This window comes from Capricornis sumatraensis, chromosome 21 (genome assembly GCF_032405125.1).
Source record: "Capricornis sumatraensis isolate serow.1 chromosome 21, serow.2, whole genome shotgun sequence".
Taxonomy (NCBI): Eukaryota; Metazoa; Chordata; class Mammalia; order Artiodactyla; family Bovidae; genus Capricornis; species Capricornis sumatraensis.
Genome location: NC_091089.1, coordinates 40,053,875 through 40,071,414, shown reverse-complemented (window position 1 = coordinate 40,071,414; position 17,540 = coordinate 40,053,875). Strand labels below are relative to the sequence as shown.

General features: G+C 43.7%; 1 protein-coding gene across 2 annotated transcripts in view; it reads left to right on the top strand.

The window, feature by feature from the left end:
* The window catches only part of MYOM1 (myomesin 1), a 112,880-nt gene extending 103,191 nt beyond the window's left edge, over positions 1-9,689 (top strand). For both annotated transcript variants that reach the window (XM_068993642.1, XM_068993641.1), the window contains 5 exons: positions 2,247-2,410; positions 4,289-4,325; positions 4,567-4,589; positions 6,551-6,606; positions 9,396-9,689. In XM_068993642.1, the coding sequence (XP_068849743.1) occupies positions 2,247-2,410; positions 4,289-4,325; positions 4,567-4,589; positions 6,551-6,606; positions 9,396-9,689 (574 nt within the window). The remainder of the gene's footprint in view (positions 1-2,246; positions 2,411-4,288; positions 4,326-4,566; positions 4,590-6,550; positions 6,607-9,395) is intronic.
* The last annotated feature ends 7,851 nt before the right edge of the window (positions 9,690-17,540 follow it).

The window sequence follows — 17,540 nt, the reverse complement described above, 5'->3', positions numbered from 1 at the left end:
TTCTAATATATCCGTCTGAAGAATAAGAGAAGATAGATTAATTGAATCATCAATCAAAAGGCTTTACATCATCTCTAATAGAATTACATTTTCCCCAGAATTAGAACATTGGGTTTATAGAAACTGCTGTCAGACTAGTAAGACATAAGCTTCGTACATCGTTTGGTATGTCAGCTACATGAGTTTTTTGTGTGCGCACAGATGTGTGACTGTAAAAGGTTCAGGAACCAAGACCAATTGCTCTCCCTGGGTTTATGTAAGTAGGTGGTGTGATGCAAAAAAAACCTTAAAATGGGTTTGGATCTTGACTTTGCTCCTCTCTTCCCTTGGATCTTAGGCAAGTCATCTAATTTTCTGAAACTCAGGTTTCCCTCATATAAAATAGGAGCAGTAATACCTGTTCTAACTCATAACACTGATGGACTCAATGAGAGAATTAATCACACTTTGAAAACCATGACATGCTTTACAAATGTAAGGTACTATTATGCGACCCTGTGGACTGTATTCCGCCAGGTTCCTCTGTCCATGGAACTTTCCAGGCAGGAATACTGGAACGGGTTGCCATTCTGTTCTCCAGGCGATCTTACAGACCCAGGGATCAAGCGCATATCTCTCACATCTCCTGCACTGACAGGCAGATTCTTTACCATTGTGCCATGGGAAAGCCCATTATGCATGTTAGCCAGCGATTAAAGAACTCAAGACTTACCACAGCACAGTAGAGAACTGTCTGCCTTTCTAACTCTCTAGGACATATACATATATACTGCTCAGGCTAAAGTCTATAGGTACAGATGGGTTCCTTTACCCTATGTTTTATGACATTTTAATTTTAATATCTTTTAAAGAATGTGGTATATAAGAAAAATGCTGAATATTTATTTGAAATCTGAAATTTCTGGCGGAGATTTTTGGGTTTTTATTTTTTTAAGTTCATTTTATTTATTACAACCCCAAACATAATACATGCTTGTTTTAGAAAATATACTTACTATCATACTAAAATTAGAAAGAGTTTGTACTATGATACCACCCATGGCTTTCCTAGCCACAGTATGAACATTTTGAGGAAACTTCCAGTCTTTTCTCCATGCGTAACTGTTGCTGTAAAAAAGTAGTTTTGTATACTACCTTTTTTTTTTGGTCTTCCCTGGTGGCTCAGATGGTAAAGAATCTGCCTGCAATGCAGGAGGGAGACCCAGGTTGGATCCCTGGGTCAGGAAGACCTACAGCTACTACTTATTTTTTTCTATTTCTTCACATGTTTATGAACTTTTCATAGAGTTTAACACCACTGAGAGTACATTGTGTGTGTGTGTGCTCAGGTGTGTCTGACTTTTTACAACTCCAAGGACTGTAGCCCATCAGGCTTCTCTGTCCATGGAATTCTCTAGGCAAGAATACTGGAGTGGGCTGCCATTCTCTTCCCCAGGGTTATCTTCCTGACTCAGGGATTGAACCTGGATCTCCTGCATTGCAGGCAGATTCTTTACCATCTGAGCCACCAGGGAAGCCCCTGAGAGTACACTACTTCCACCTTTCTTCTCATTTTTCATCTTTAACAGTTGTGTTTCTAGACTGTCAGATCCAAGGGCTCTATTTGCTTTTATTATCTTGTAAAGAAGATGATGTGCGGGTCTGCATATGACCAGCTGCAGAATAGGAGGAGACACACATCCAGGGTCAGAGTAGGTGCCTCATTCATTTTGACAGCCACTCTGCTTCTCATTTATTCTTGGCCTGACTACTGAGCACATATTTACATTTGTCTTAAATAGCTTTGTAACCACATGTGTCAATAGACATCAGCCACAGATGAACCTCCTTAGATCTGTTTTTAACTAGTCTGTAAAAACCCCGTTTATAGCCATAGACTATCTGCGTGAGATGTGCAGTAATAATAAGTAGAGTCTGGCCTTTTCTATTTAAAGATTCCCTTAGTCCTACAAATAAACCCAAGCAGAAACAAAGATAATTAATACCCCTGAGAAGTACTGGTGCTGCAATCTGCATCCCAGACCACTTTTGGGAGGTCAATGTGCAGACTGCCAGACCCCAGGCCTTGGAATCCTTATTCTGTGATTCAGGGCCCATAATTTCTCTGAAGCAGAAGAGCATGTGAGGATCTCCTGTTATTTTGAAAGTCTGTAAAACTTGATGATAAGACCTGCAATATAAGACAAAGTAAAGGTAAGCTCTGGATGAAAGCCACCGATAACAAGGTTTTCTTTTGATCAAAACAGTGGGACTCCTATTAAGTACTCAGACAGAATCAAGAGTGGGGTCACCGGGGAACAGATCTGGCTGCAAATCAACGAGCCCACCCCTAACGACAAGGGCAAGTACGTGATGGAGCTCTTTGATGGTAAAACCGGACACCAGAAGATGGTGGACCTTTCTGGACAAGGTAAATGGGTGCTCTGCAGGTTAGAACCTAAAGTGGAGATTGCTGTCACTGTTGTTCAGTTGCTAAGTCGTGTCCAACTCTTTGTGACCTCATGGACTGCAGTATGCTGGCTTCCCTGTCCTTCACCACCTCCCAGAGTTTGCTCAAACTCACGTCCATTGAGTTGGTGATGCCATCCAATCATGTCATCCTCTGTCACCCTCTTCTCCTACTGCCCTCAGTCTTTCCCAGCATCAGGGTCTTTTCCAATGAGTCAGCTCTTTGCATCAAGTGGCCAAAGCATTGGAGCTGCATCAGCTTCAGCATCAGTACTTCCAGTGAATATTCAGGGTTGCTTTCCTTTAAGATTGACTGGTTTGATCTTGCTGTCCAAGGGTCCCTCAAGAGTCTTCTCCAGCATCATGATTCAAAAGCATCAGCTATGGAAGATGTGGGCTCTTTTTTAAAAGGATGGAGGCTTCCTGTACTTTATAGCAGGTTCTCACTAGCTATCTTACACTGGGTAGTGTATGTATGTCAATGCTACTCTCCCAGTTCATCCCACTCAAAACTTATTTAAATTTGTTTTTACTCTCTGCTCACTGAAGCTCGTTTAACTACCCAACTCTCAAATCCCTCTCAAACAAGAGGCCTTAGGTTGTCTGACCAGCATGGTCCCCTGCAGGAAACAAACATACTAGCTCAGCCAGGCTGTCTTCTTGTGTGATGTGAGCAAGAAGAGCAGCCCTAAGTAGTCTGTTTAGCCCAGCTGTCCACCTCGACAGCCTGTAAGCCTGGCTTTGTGCTGATTTTTCCCATCTATAAAAGGGGGCAGACTGGTTTTATGTACATATTTTCTAGACGTAAAATGTTACAATTCCCAGACCGCAGGGGAGCTTAAAGACCAGGTGAGAAAGATTCAAAAATGAAACTGTATTTTTGCCTGACGTCTTCAAAGTCCCTTACTCTGTAGGCTCAGAAAAAAATTATTTTAGAACTCTCATGTTTTTGTTTCTGTGTCTTTTATTCGTCTCCTGCATAGCATAGAAGCAGTGCTTCAGGCTAGCACTGGCACACGCTGTGATCTACTGCAAACGGCCGGCCGGACCACAGAACAGAGAGTTTAGCTGTCTGCGATGTGCAGAATGATTTAATGAGAGGAAAGCTTTTCTGTTGCTCAGGAGTTTTAACAGAACCAACGCATATTTGAAACAGACTTTTCTTCCCATTCCATCTTTTTTTTAAAAACACTTTTTATTTTGTATTGGGGGCTTCCCTGGTGGCTCAGATGGTAAAGAATTTGACTGCAATGCAGGAGACCCAGCTTCAATCACTGGGTCAGGAAGATCCCCAGGAGAAGGGAATGGCAATCCACTCCAGAATTCCTGCCTGGAGAATTCCGTGAACAGAGGAGGCTGGTGGGCTACAGTCCACAAGGTCACAAAGAGCTGGATGCAACTGAGTGACTAGCACATAGCCGATTAACAAACAACGTGATGGTTTCAGGTGAACAGCGAAGCGATTCAGCCGTACATATGCATGCATCCATTCCCTGCCAAAACCCCCTCCCATCCAGGCTGCCACACAACATTGAGCACAGTTTCATCCCATTCTGTCTTTGGCTGAGCGAAACTTTGCTTTTCTGTTTCGAGGGTTGAAGTCTTCTCACTGAATTGAGAGCTTCTAAAATCCACTATTTCATTCTTTCTGCCTAGAAAGTATTTGCTTCTCTTGTTAAGCCTTTGAGTCATAGGGACTGCTCGGGTGCAGCCTCCTTCAAAGCCCACCACATCAGATCTGGACTGATTACACTGTGCTCACATTGTGAGCTCTCATAGGCCCCTGTGTGTGGCCAGTTCTGGGTGAGAAAATTCTAACTTCTCTTTTCTTCTCTTCAAGCCTACGATGAAGCCTTTGCGGAATTCCAGAGATTGAAGTAAGTCCCCTCCTTTCCCAACGACGCCCCCACAGGCACCCTTTTCTCTGACCCGTGCTCCTCCCCATCTGTATCAGCGGGGCCGAGGGTCCTGTATTGGGGAAAATGCAGGCGGAGCAGCACTTCCCGCTGCTTTGCTGAGCAGCAGAAACAGAAATGCAGTTGGGGTTGGCTACTTGGCAGTAACACTAAAACAAAACCCTTCTTTGTTTGTGTGTTTGTTCGTTTCTCTCAACCACAGACAAGCTGCCATCGCCGAGAAAAGTAAGTAAACCCCTTTGAGTTTATTCCTAGTGTGGCTTCAAAATACAACTTTTATTTTTCTGTTATTACTGCAGATGGAGGAAAGTGAAAGCATTTTTTTTTCCTTTTCTTTCATTTCTATATATATATGTAAAACCTTAGGTGTTCCGCATGTGTTGTCCTTGAGTCTCTTGAGTAAGACTGTCTGGAAAAGAAGGTCCCAGGTTACACTGTAAGAATGGCTCCCAGCCTCAACATGAAAAATCTCTGGGCTGCAAATCACACAGTAGGTTGTTCATCGCTTGCAACAGGTACCCTATGTCAGAAAAGTGTATATATTGAGTTGGCCAAAAAATTCCTTTGGGATTTTTCTATAAGATGTAATGGAAAAAATCTGAACAAGCTTTTTGGCCATGCCAATATGTTAAGGAAAAGAAAAAATATTAATGAAACTTGTAGATTGATATGTAAATCACTATAGCTGGTCCCCCAACAAGTGGTCCCATTTTTCTGAAAGACCAAATAAGGCTGAGTGACCCTAACCCAGCGGTCAAGCCTGCATCCACAGAAATGTGCTTTCTCCTGACCCCTCTCAACCGTGCTTCACACACAAAGGATTCTATAGAATCCCAGGATCTCCAGGATCCCAGGAGTAACGGATGAACCATCGTGATGATTCAGGCTCTTTCTCAGGGTGGAAGCAGAATTCGAAAACCACTGAAGGTTGTGGCTGTAGAGTCAGTCCTGAACTCAGGGACGGGAACCAGGAGGAGGAGGAGTGAGACTGTCTGCTGACCGTCTCTCCCCTCTCTTGAACTCTCCTGTGGACCAGAAGCCTGACCCTCCCTCTGCTCCATGAACTCCTTCCTGAGGTCTCTGGACCACAGTATCTTAGAGCTGCAAGTGACCTGAGAGCCTGTCTAAATTCCTGTTCTTAAATAATTGCACAGAACACTTAATTCAAACAGAATCTTCCACGTGGACCCAATAACACAGGTGAGGGCCAAGCTATCTTCACGGAAGTCAGGATGAATCCCACGTACACCAGGGAGTAGAGTGGACAAGCTTCATAACCATGGGTTTAATGCAAGCCCCCCCCACCCCCGCCCAATGAGGAGACTGAGGTCCTCATACTGACATGACTCACCTAGCACCATCCAGTAAGTGGTACAGGGGGCCAGGCAGTGAGTCGGGCCCACAGGTGGTGTTACGTGCAATGGAATCAGCAGCAGAAGGCAGTCGAGACTCATTCAGAGCTTTAGCCTGAGTTAGTGAAGAAGGGACTGTATAATAGAAATAAGGATGTAGAGTCACACATTCACTAGAGCAGGCTGAAAAGGAGAGGGCGGTGCCACTGCATTAGTGCTGAATGAATGATAGAAAGGCGTCCTTCCCTGGGACCAAGGCTGTCATACCTTCAGCACAAAGCTTGGCAGGGGCAGGGGCAGGAGGGGGTGTCAGCCCTGGATTTCAGCACCCCTCCTACCCCTGTCCCCTTAATCATAGAAAGGGGCTCTGCAGAACATCTGAAGAACTCCCAGGAAACGAGAAAGGGACACTTTTTAGGGAAGGCCCCAAGGAAAGCCCATGTCTTCTCCAGCCTCCAGATCTCCTGGCACTCAGCCTCCACTTATGCAGCCTTTCTGAATCAGAGGGGAGCCCACGGAAGGGGCCACGCTCTGCCCTGCCCACTCTGGCTGAGCTCACTGAGCTGCAGGAGGCTCAGGCTGAGAACAGCCAGCCGGGTTATAGAGCGGATCGTGATGTGATCTCAGGTCCAGATAGAGGTACCTGTGTGTGAAGGAGATGAATGTTCAGAAATTGCAGGATCATTTGCTTATTTTACATAGTGAAAGCAGGTATACAATGACTATAAGGAGAGGGAAACTAAATAGAACAATGAGTTCCGCTGGGTGGCTCTGTGCATGTGATGGCTGGTGCTTATAATTTCAGTGATTAACCAGAAATGCCTGTGCTTACAGATCGCGCCCGGGTGGTGGGTGGCCTCCCCGATGTGGTCACCATCCAAGAGGGCAAGGTAAGTTTGGGGCACTCCTGTCCCCACTTCTTCCACACTGGAAAGGGGCTCCAGTGGCCCAGACTTGGTTCCCACCATCTTCATCATATGCCATGGCTGCTCATGCCTGACTTCAGTATAGCCACATATAAGGTTCAAAGTGTAGTCAGTTTTCCACTCATCTGAAGATGTTTTGTAGGCCAAGCATCAGGATGTACATTTGTTTAATGTGGCATGTGCAGACCTCTTAGTCTCTTTCCAGAAGTGATGTCCCTTTAAAATCAGGAGAAGCAGAAAATGTTCAATCATAACTATATGACAAACATAATTGAAGAAAGAAACGACCTCTAATGCTAGTGGAAAGTGGGCTGACCTATGGGATTCCTCATCTTTGAAGGGAAATATGCTGCTCTGTGAATCTCTATAGGCTCCATCATAGCAGAAAACTGATTTATTTCCATTTGATTTTAAACTGATATTTGTTTGCTCCATAATAATCTCTCTGAAGAACAGTGAATGTCATGTGTAACCTGGATTCACTTTCTTCATCCCTAAAAAAAGTGAAAGTGAAAGTGTTAGTCACTCAGTCATATCTGACCCTTTTCGACCCCATGAACTGTAGCCCGCCAGGCTCCTCTGTCCATGGAATTCTCCAGGAAAGAATACTGGAATGGGTTACTGTTCTCTTCTCCAATGGCAATAGTTTCTCTTAATGGCAATAGTTTGACTCATATTTTTCTTCCTGAAATATGTTTGCAGAATAATTCAATAAGAAGTGCTAATTAATCATGGAAAGAAAATAAATTTCTTGTTATCTACCCAATTCTAAATGATACTCTTATAGGAGAGGCAACAAGTGATCATCAAAGTCCCTTCCAGATAGAAGTATACACTTTTCTATGTATATGGTGAGCCCTGCTCTTTTTCTTATAACTTCTGGACTTCATTAAGAAAAAAATACAAGAATGGAATTTAGGACTTCCCTGGTGGTCCAGTGGTTAAGAATCCATCTGCCATTACAGAGGACACAGGTTCAATCTCTGGTCCAGGGAGATCCCACATGCTGCAGGGCAGCTGAATCCACACACCACAACTACTGAAGCCCGCACACTCTAGAGCCCACACCCTGCAACAGGAGAAGCCAGCACAGTGAGAAGCCCATGCACCACAAGTAGAGAGAAGCCCCTTCTTGCTGCAACTAGAGAAAGCCTACTCGCACAGCCAAAATAATTTAAAGAATTATGTATACCCATGGCTGATTCCTGTTGGGGTTTGACAGAAAACAGCAAAATTCTGTAAAGCCATTATCCTTCAATAAAAAATAAATTAATTAAAAAATTAATTCCTTCAGATGGAAAATTCTAAAGAAAAAAAATGGAACTTAAAATGTGAAGTAAATTCATCATCTTTGGTCATCAGGGAAATACAAATTAAAACCATAGTGAGAAATGACACCTATCAGAATTACTAAAATATAAAACAGTGACAACAAAAAATGCTGGTGAAGCTGCAGAGAGACTGAATCACTCCTACATGACTGTTGGATATAGAAACCAAAGTTATACAGCTACTCAGGAAAACAGTTTGGCAATCTCTTAAAGTAATGAAATATACATTTACCATACCATCCAGCAATTGTACTCCTGGTATTTATCTCAGAGTGATTAAACTGTATGCTCACATAAAGACATGCACACATATGTTCATAGCAGCTTTATTCATAATAGCCCCAAACTGGAAACAGCCCAGGTGACCCTCACAGGTATATGCATACCCTGGTACCCTTCTGAGCAACAAAAAGGGACAAACTGTTGACACCTGCAATAACTTGGATGAATCTGCAAGGAATTATGCTCAGTGGAAAAGGTACTCTGGAAATGTTACCTCCTGTATGACGCTATTAATATAATGCTTTGGAATTTATATAATAATTGAGGAAAGAAAAACAGGTTAGTGGTTGCTAGGAGTTAGGAACCAGCTTGGAAGTGGGGAGGTGTGTGTGGTTATAAATGGACCACAGGAAGGATCGTGGTGGGAATGGAAATGTTCTATATCCTGACTGATGTGGTGGATACACAAACCTGGACAGGTGATAGAACCGAATAGATCTAAATGCACACAAGCACAAGAAAACAGGGGAAATCCATCATATCAGCATCAGTCTCCTGGTTGTGCTTTTATGTGGTAGTTTTGTAAAATGTTACTACTGGGGAAACTTTGGTAAAGGAAATCTATTATTTGACAGATCTAAACATTGATCTTTTAAAGTAGGAGGCTTTCAGCACAGATGGTAATATAATAAAATATTAGGAAAGAGGAATACGTTTTGGCAGAGCACCTTTGCAACTGCAGCAGCTTGAGTGGGTTTGGGGGGAGAGATAAAGTGAGGAAGACGGGACATGAAAATGAGTCACATTATTGAAGCAGCTGTGGGGCTTCTGCTGCTGGGCCCCGTGACACAAACGAAATGCAAAAGGGGGCAGGTGGAGATGATGACAATGAGGAGATGTCTCTACTGAGACAGGATCCAAAATGCCACCTTAGAGCAAAAGGCCTCAGTGTGTTTATGGGAACTGGAAGCAAATGCCTTCTTGGGGCTTTGATCGTAAGTGTTCCCAAAGCCAGAAAACCAAGGCCCCAGAGAAACCTCCTCAAGTGTGATTTTGAAATGTAACTTCCACAGGTGCACACAGCCGGCCTGGCAAATTTAGGCTTGTCCTCCATCCGGTCAGGTGACCCCCAGAAGGATGCCTCAAGGTGGATGTTACATCTGACACATCTCCTCCCCTCTCCTAACACCTGTGTTGCAGGCGCTTAACCTCACGTGCATCGTGTGGGGCGACCCGACTCCGGAGGTCTCCTGGCTGAAGAATGAGAAGCTCCTGGCTTCGGACGAGCACTGCAACCTGAGGTTCGAGGCTGGCAAGACGGCCTACTTCACCATCAGCGGGGTCAGGACGTCCGACTCGGGCAAGTACGGGCTGGTTGTGAAGAACAAGTATGGGTCAGAGATCAGCGACTTCACCGTCAGCGTGTTCATCCCAGAAGAGGAAGCCAGGAGCGTGGCAGAGGAGCCCCAGAAGGGCAACAAGAAGGCCAAGTGACCGGAGGGCAAGGGGGCCGAGGGGCCGAGGAGGGGAGAGTCACGCCCAGCTGCCTTGGGTCACGTGTATGCAGGTGGTTTGAGCTGAGCACCAGGAAGCCTCCAATTCCCTATTTTTGTGCCGGCTTTGGGGGGTGGTAGGGGGATTGTCAAACCTTTGTTCATGTAAGAAAGCACCAAATAGCGACATTTTACTCATTTTTCTTTATCCACAAATTGTATTAAGAAAATAACATTGGTAGCATAAATGTTAGGAAACAGTTTTAAGGCAGAGACCAGAATCAAGTCAGAGGGATGTAGACCGATGGTCAGAGGAAGTGCTGTGGAGCTGTGAGGACGTGGCTGGCCTTGGAGCAGTCAGCTCTCCAGGTTCTCGGTGATGTGTCAGCATCTCGTCCACATGAGACCAGCTGTGAGGCCAGCCAGTCCGTGTCACGTGTTGTGACGGTAGCAGTGTGTGTTTATGGGCGGCTGGTGATCTGGAACCTCTCGGTCCTAATAAATAGTTCACACCCTCTCCCCCGTCAGTGCTTCTCTTGTTTCACCATTTTGGCTTCCTAGCTGGGTGGTCTCCACTGCACCTTTCTTGCCGCTTCTTGTAACATGTCTTCTGATTTAAATTCCTTTGGCTAAAACAGTGAGCTATTGGTATCTAGAGGGTCTATAGAAGAGACTATTCAAAGTTTAGCTTTAGGAAGTTAATATTCAACAATATTGAAGTAATAGATTTAAAAATCTAGGCCTTAAACCCTTGAAGTTTGACTTTAAAACCTTATTTTTCTAATTTAAAATATTAGCCACTGAAATATTAATTTTAAGAGTGTTTTAATAACATAAGTTCCCTTTAACTTGTGAAATTGTGTGTGTGTTCAGTTGCTCAGTCACGTCCAACTCTTTGTGATCCCATGGACCATAGCCCACCAGGCTCCTCTGCCCATGGGATTTCCCAGGCAAGAATACTAGAGTGTTGCCATTTCCTCCGCCAGGGATCTTCCCAACCTAGGGATTGAACCTGTGTCTCCTGCATTGCCGGCGGATTCTAATTAATATATTTGCTTTTCATTTTAAGTAACACTATTGTCTGAATTAACCAATGAAAACTTTCCAAGAACTTAAATAACTTTACCCATTAAACTAAGCATATAAATATGGAAAATGTTGATTTCTCTCATATGTTCTCAAATTGTACATAAACTTAGTAAGACTTCAACACAAAATCACAATCAATTAAACAGTTTAGTTAGAATCGTAAGATAAGTTGTTACTAAGATAAATAATCAGAAATATTACCAGTAAGTAAAAATCAAATATGAACAGACTTCATAATGCAAAAATACTAATTTTACCTACATGTAGCCCCTAGGGCCTGGGACTGGAGTTTTAACACCTACGCCAGAACAAAAGGCGTGAACTCGGATTGTTTGCCATGGGGAGCTGGACGCCAAGACCTCATCACAGCTCTGGGATGCACAAAAGGTAGCTTAGTCAAAAAAACAGGGATAATAAAACAAACAAAGAAACAGGAACAGTAAAAAATATCACCAACTGACATGGAGAAGCTCTACAAAACTTACCAGCTGCCTGGCAGTAGTTCCGGGGAGGAAAACAAAGCTAATGGGTTCCTGAAGCCAGCACTGCGTGCTTGTGGGGTCCAGGCTTACCGCAATACCACATGGTGTAGAAACCCAAGCCAAGAGTTCCCATAAAAATGGCCAGTGTCTGGGCCCCAGAGAAGCAAAGGTAAATGACACTATAAGGAACATCTGTGTCTACCCACAGAGGATTGCTGTCCTGGAAATCATTCTCCCACCATAAACCACTGGAAAATCTGACACAATATATGCGGGACAAAAAAATTGGGGCGTTGGCTAGCGAACTTGCAGGGGTGTGATGTCCCAGAGAAGGAAAACAGTAATGAGAGACTGGTGAGGGTTCCAACTTGTGTGGACAGTGGATGGTGTTCAGGCTGCAGTCCAGCCAGGGGGACCCAAAGAGAAGGTCAGACTCACTGAGTTGAGGAGATGGAGACTGAAGTTCAAGGAGGCTGAGGTGGCTGGGATTCATGGGAAGGGGCGTTGGAGGAAAAGAGTCTAACAGAGAGAAGCATGGGCTGCAGCAGATGGGTCTCTGACTGAGTGCTGCTCTGAGGGTTCTGGGGAGAGCTCAGGAGGTGGCGGGACCAGCAGTCATGGGGGCCCATGCAGACTGCGGAAGGTTCTCCTTCCCACCAGCTGGAAGGGAAAGACTTTATAATACATGGGGCATGGATAGAGGCCTCAGAAGTTTCTCACCTTACTGTGTGTGTGTGTGTGTGTGCACGTGTGTGTGCACGCGCGCACTCAGTCGCTAAGTCGTCACCGACTGTTTGCGACACTATAGGCTGTAGCCCGCCAGGCTCCTCTATCCATAGAATTTCCCAGGCAGCAATACTGGAGTGGGTTGCCATTTCCTCCTGCAAGGGATCTTCCTGACCCAGGGATTGAACCTGCGTCTCCTGCCTTGGCAGGTAGATTCTTTACCGCTGTACCACCAAGGAAGCCCTTCTCACCTTAGTAGTGGGGCTAAATTAACTTTAAACTAAAAGTTGCCCGAGACCCACCCTAACAAAGCTTGAAAGTAAGCCTCGAGAGGATCAAATATCTATGGTGACCTAATGGTGTGTCAGGACAAAGTGCAACACACTCTAAATGAATGAATTACCAACAGTGTGAAATTCATAACAGTTGGAATCCAGTCAAAGTGAACAAGTGTGCAAAGAAGAACATATGACTAACAACCAAGAGAAAAGTACATTAAAGATAAATAAGTCCTGGAGATGTAAGGTACAGCATGGTGGCTGTAGTTAATAACTGTTGTTTAGACACTAAGTTGTGTCCAACTCTTTGCGACCCAGTGGACTGTAGCCTGCCAGGCCCCTCTGTCCGTGGGATTTTACAGGGAAGACTACTGGAGTGGATTGCCATTTCCTTCCTGACCCTGGGATCAAACCCTCATCTCCTGCTTGCCAGGAGGTTCTTTACCACTCAGCCACTCGTAGTTAATAATACCATATTGCTTGCTTGCAAGTTCCTAAGAGAGTAGATGGTAAAAAACTTCGTCATAAGAAAAGAAATTTGTAACTGTGTGAGGTGATAGAGGTTAACTAAACAGGATGGTAAGCATTTTACAGTGTATTCATATGTCAAGCCATGTTGCATATCTAAAAGTAATACAGTGTTATATGTCCATTATATCTCAGTAAAACTGGGGAAATACTTTATACACAAATATTATGGAAGTATCAAGAATAATTCATTATTAAGTTAATACCATTTGATCAGATAATGAAAATTCAGAATAATTTTTAGTCCTTTTTAAGCACAATATAATCCCAACAGGAAATGTAATCATAATTTTAATGGAAGATGTTTAAGTAGCTTTTGAAATATGATGAGCTATGTGTATATATGTAATTTGTTGGTAACTTATAGGCATGTAAGTTGAAATGGCATTGCTATAGTTTATGATCATTAATCTAAGTTAGCAGATGTCTACAATCTAATAACATGATACACAAGGGAAAAAAGGACAAGTATATTAATCAAAACAAAGCCAGAAATGACAGAGGGGATAGAGTTAGCAGACATGGACCTTAAAACATCTGTTGTAACTGTATTTTCGAGAAGTTAGAGGAAAGATTGAATTAGTTAAATAGAGACTTGAAAGAATACCAAGGCATAGCATAATGAATTTGCTGAAAAGCATTGGTAAAGAGAAAAATCTTACAAGCAGCCAGAGGAAAAAAGACAGATTACATAAGAGCAACAAAAATGAGAGCAATGCAAGAATTCTCTTGAGAAGCCATAGAAGCCAGAGGACTGTGGAGCAAGGCCTTCAATGTGCCACGTGAAAAGCAAAACCTCTCAACCTAGTCTTCTCTACCTACTGAAAATATTAGTCGAAACTTAAGGCGAAGTAAAGACTTTATCCTCCAAACTAAAGCTGAGATACCCCCTGGCAGGAGATTTTCACTACAAGAAATGTTCAAGGAAGTTCTTCGGTCAGAAGGCAAATGGCATCAGATGGAAATTTAGATCAATAAAGAATGAAAGGTAGCAGAAGTGGGCAAATATGAAGTATATTCTCCTCATTTTTAATTTCTTCTAGCTCCTAATGCACCTGGCCTGGTACCCAGCATGTGTGCTCCCTCCCTGCAGACCTGGGCATCCCTAGGGTTGCCAGGCTTCAGCGTCAGTCCCGTTAGAGGCTCTGCTTGGGGACAAGTGCAGGCCCACCAGAATAACGTGCCATCCCTTCATCCCTCTAGTCACAGGAAGTCCAACCCTACTCAGGGCTGGATCACTCAGGAGGCTCTTGTAGGGTCTGCATGAGAATAGTGGCCGACAAGGATGCTCTTCCCAGAAAGACTTTTCGGAGGTAAATGGGTAGAGCTTGGGTGAAATTGCTCAGGAGGACACATCTTCCTACCTTCAGCCTTGAGCACCTGGGTGGATGGTGTGTCCGCTGAAAGACAGAAGGAGTGATGTGCATGGGGGGTGGGGAGAAGGGGGGTTGCATTATGGCAAACCTGTGAGTTTACTGAAAGCTCAGGTGGGGTAAGAAAGTATTGCTTTTAGAAAATATCAGCTGCAGAAAGACTTGACTCCAAGAGGAGGAAATGGTATGAGAAAGATGACCCAGAAATAAAAGAGGATGATGTTTAAACAATTACTGGGGTTGAATTCTTACAACCTATAGAAGAGAAAGTGGGAGTTAAAGTCCTGGGAACACTGAATTCTTGTACTGTATGTTAAAAAACAAAAGCTTTCCCATCTTTGTGATGCATCAGTAAATCTCCATTAGGAAAGCAAATCTTCTACAGTAGAAGAATTAAGCTCCAGTTCTCTCAGGCATAGAATCAGGAATTTTCTTTACTGTTTTGGCATTAGGGGAACACTTCCAGGTACTATGTAGCATTTCTGTTACAAACTAACATTGCATTGTTATTAGCTCAAACTGTATGTTCTCATTACTTCTAAGTATCCACTACTATGGAGTGAAAAGAAAAGGTTTATGGATTAATAGTACCACTGGCACCATCTCAAAGTGTTTATTATGTTCTACTCTGTGGCCCTGCTCCATTACCCACTTTAAGACATTTAGATAAAATCCACAAATTTTATGGAAGATTACATGCTTGAAACACAATGACTGTTACATCATGTCTTCAGATGTTTGCCTTTCCACCTCTGGCTGAGGGCTTTTGAGATGAAATTATGTAAGGAAAGTCTTAGGTGATTTAATATGCTTCTGAAGTATCCACTGATATATATGTATACTGCTGCTGCTGCTAAGTCGCTTCAGTCGTGTCTGACTCTGTGCGACCCTGTAGATGGCAGCCCACCAGGCTCCGCCGTCTCTGGGATTCTCCAGGCAACAACACTGGAGTAAGTTGCCATTTCCTTCTCCAATGCATGAAAGTGAAAGGTGAAAGTGAATTCGCTCAGTCGTGTCTGACTCTTAGCAACCCCATGGACTGCAGCCCACCAGGCTCCTCCGTCCATGGGATTTTTCAGGCAAGAGTACTGGAGTGGGGTGCCATTGCCTTCTCCGGATATATATGTATATTAAAATCTAAAAAAACTTACATGAAAGTTTCCAAAATGACCTAGCTCATAGTTATGAAGATCTAAGTGACTTTTTCACATTATTTCTTCACATATTTTGTTGTAGTCTAGTGTCAAGTAAAGATAATAACACAGTACTTGTTACAAAGGTCATACACATGCTGGGGGCACCAAGAGACCATCCACACCCCCAGCTGTTCCATTTAAGGGCACATTTCTTCATTCTGGAAAAGGCAGAGAGCAACACACAACCAAGTTGCCTCTGAAACACTTGGTTTTGTTTTAACTTAAGCAAAGAAGGATGTTTATTGGTTCACATAACTGAAAGGTCCAGGGAATATTCAGGCACAGTGGGACCCAGGGACACAAACATTCTCATAAGAACTCAAGTCTCTCCATCGTTGGTCTTCACTTTCCTCTGTACTGCCTTCATCCTCTGGCTCATTTTGGTGTGGTGGGCCCTCCTGGTTTAAGCTTTTCATCCTATAGTGCCAGGCAACTTCAGTAAAGAGTTTCTGAGCTTCTCCTCCACAGTTCAGTAAAACTCTTAAGGTTTAGTAACACCGGATCAACTTGGAAAAAAAAAAAACAAACCAAACACTTTGGCAATAAAATACACCCACTTTGAATAAATCATGAAGGTAACTTTCCCCTCCCCTGATCTCAAGTTCCCATGGTTTCCCCTTCCCTCTCTGAACCTATTTTAAAAAGAACAGAGGGCATAACCTATAGGATCGGAACTTCAGCCTTAAAGAGGGTCACTAGTGCCCATGACATCACAGGAAAGCCGCCTACCTGCCTGGACCTGGTTCTGAGCTGGGTGAGGAGGTGGACCCACTGAGACCACATCACTGGGACAGGTCAGGGGAAAGAGCTTCCTTTCAGAGACCAGGAGTCCCATCCCAAAACCTCAGTATTTTTTTTTTTCTTTTAGTTTGTTGCCCCGGTGTTTTCTTACATAGATTCTGTTTTTTCCTTTTTAAATTTATTTATCTTTAATAGAAGGATAATTGCTTTACAATATTGTGTTGGTTTCTGCCATACATCAACACGAATCAGCCATAGGTATACATATGTCCCCTCCCTCTGGAGCCTCCCTCCTTCCCCTTCCCACCCCTCTATGTTGTTACAGAGCCCTGGTTTTAGCATGGAAGCATATACACTACCCTATGGAAAACTGATAGCCAATGAAAATTTGCTGTAGATTCTATTCTGAATGTTCCCTGGTTGATCTCAGTTGTCCAAACCCAGCTCCCCAGGAGCTGCCCACAGAAGTATCTGCATGCAGGCCTCCAGTCCAGCCCCCCTCCCCTCCTCTCCACTCCTACAGCTTCCTGGTCCCCTGCTGCAGCCAGACCTCAGGACCCCACCCTGCTCTCAGGCTGCTGTCAGCATATGCCCCGTGCAGTCTCCATTCCCCAGAACATCAAATGAAAAGTGCCCTTCGTCACACACCCTAAACCAGGAGCCACATTGCCAAGACTTTTTTTAAAATTTTGTTGATCAGAAAACTATGCAGAGGAAGGACAGATCAATCCATTGCTGGGACAATCTCAGGAGGAAGTTTCAACCGTGCAGGCATAAAGATAAAGAATGATGAAAATAAGAAAAAAAAAAATTGTCTCAAAACTGGAAGAGAAGGCAATCACCTTCTTATAGTAATGAAAATGCAAGACATCACCTTTTCTGCTCATTCATTCATCAGACATGTATCGACTCAGCAGGGATCTGGGTCAGGTCTTACTCTCCAACAGGCCAGACTGACTGTCAAACTCTGAAACTCCTCCCTTCTTGCCAGATTCATGTCAGTGTAAATGGAAAATCACAGGCAGCTTTGACCTCTGCATGGGCACTTCTGGAAGTCACGGGATGGGGGTGAGAGTGGGAATAGGGGAGTGGAGGCGTGGGTAAGAACTGGGTTTTTTCCGTCTCAGCGGATGGAGGGTAAAGCAAGATGGGAGCTGTGTGGGTGGCAGGGAGGGGAGGGGAGAAAGGGCAGAAAGAAGGGAATTCTTGCTAGTTTCTATGCATAACTTCATATCTATAAAGAATTGGACTATTTTGTGTAAACATTTTTCATTGGGCTTTTTCTTAATTTTACATCTCCTCAGGCTTTTAACATTACTTTTTTTTCATATCTAGGCCGCATTATGGTTGTTAATTTCCCAAAAAATTGCAGTGCTCTCCTAATGCTGTATTAAAGGAGGTCACTGCCTTAAAATATGAGGCATCAAAGAAAGATAAAA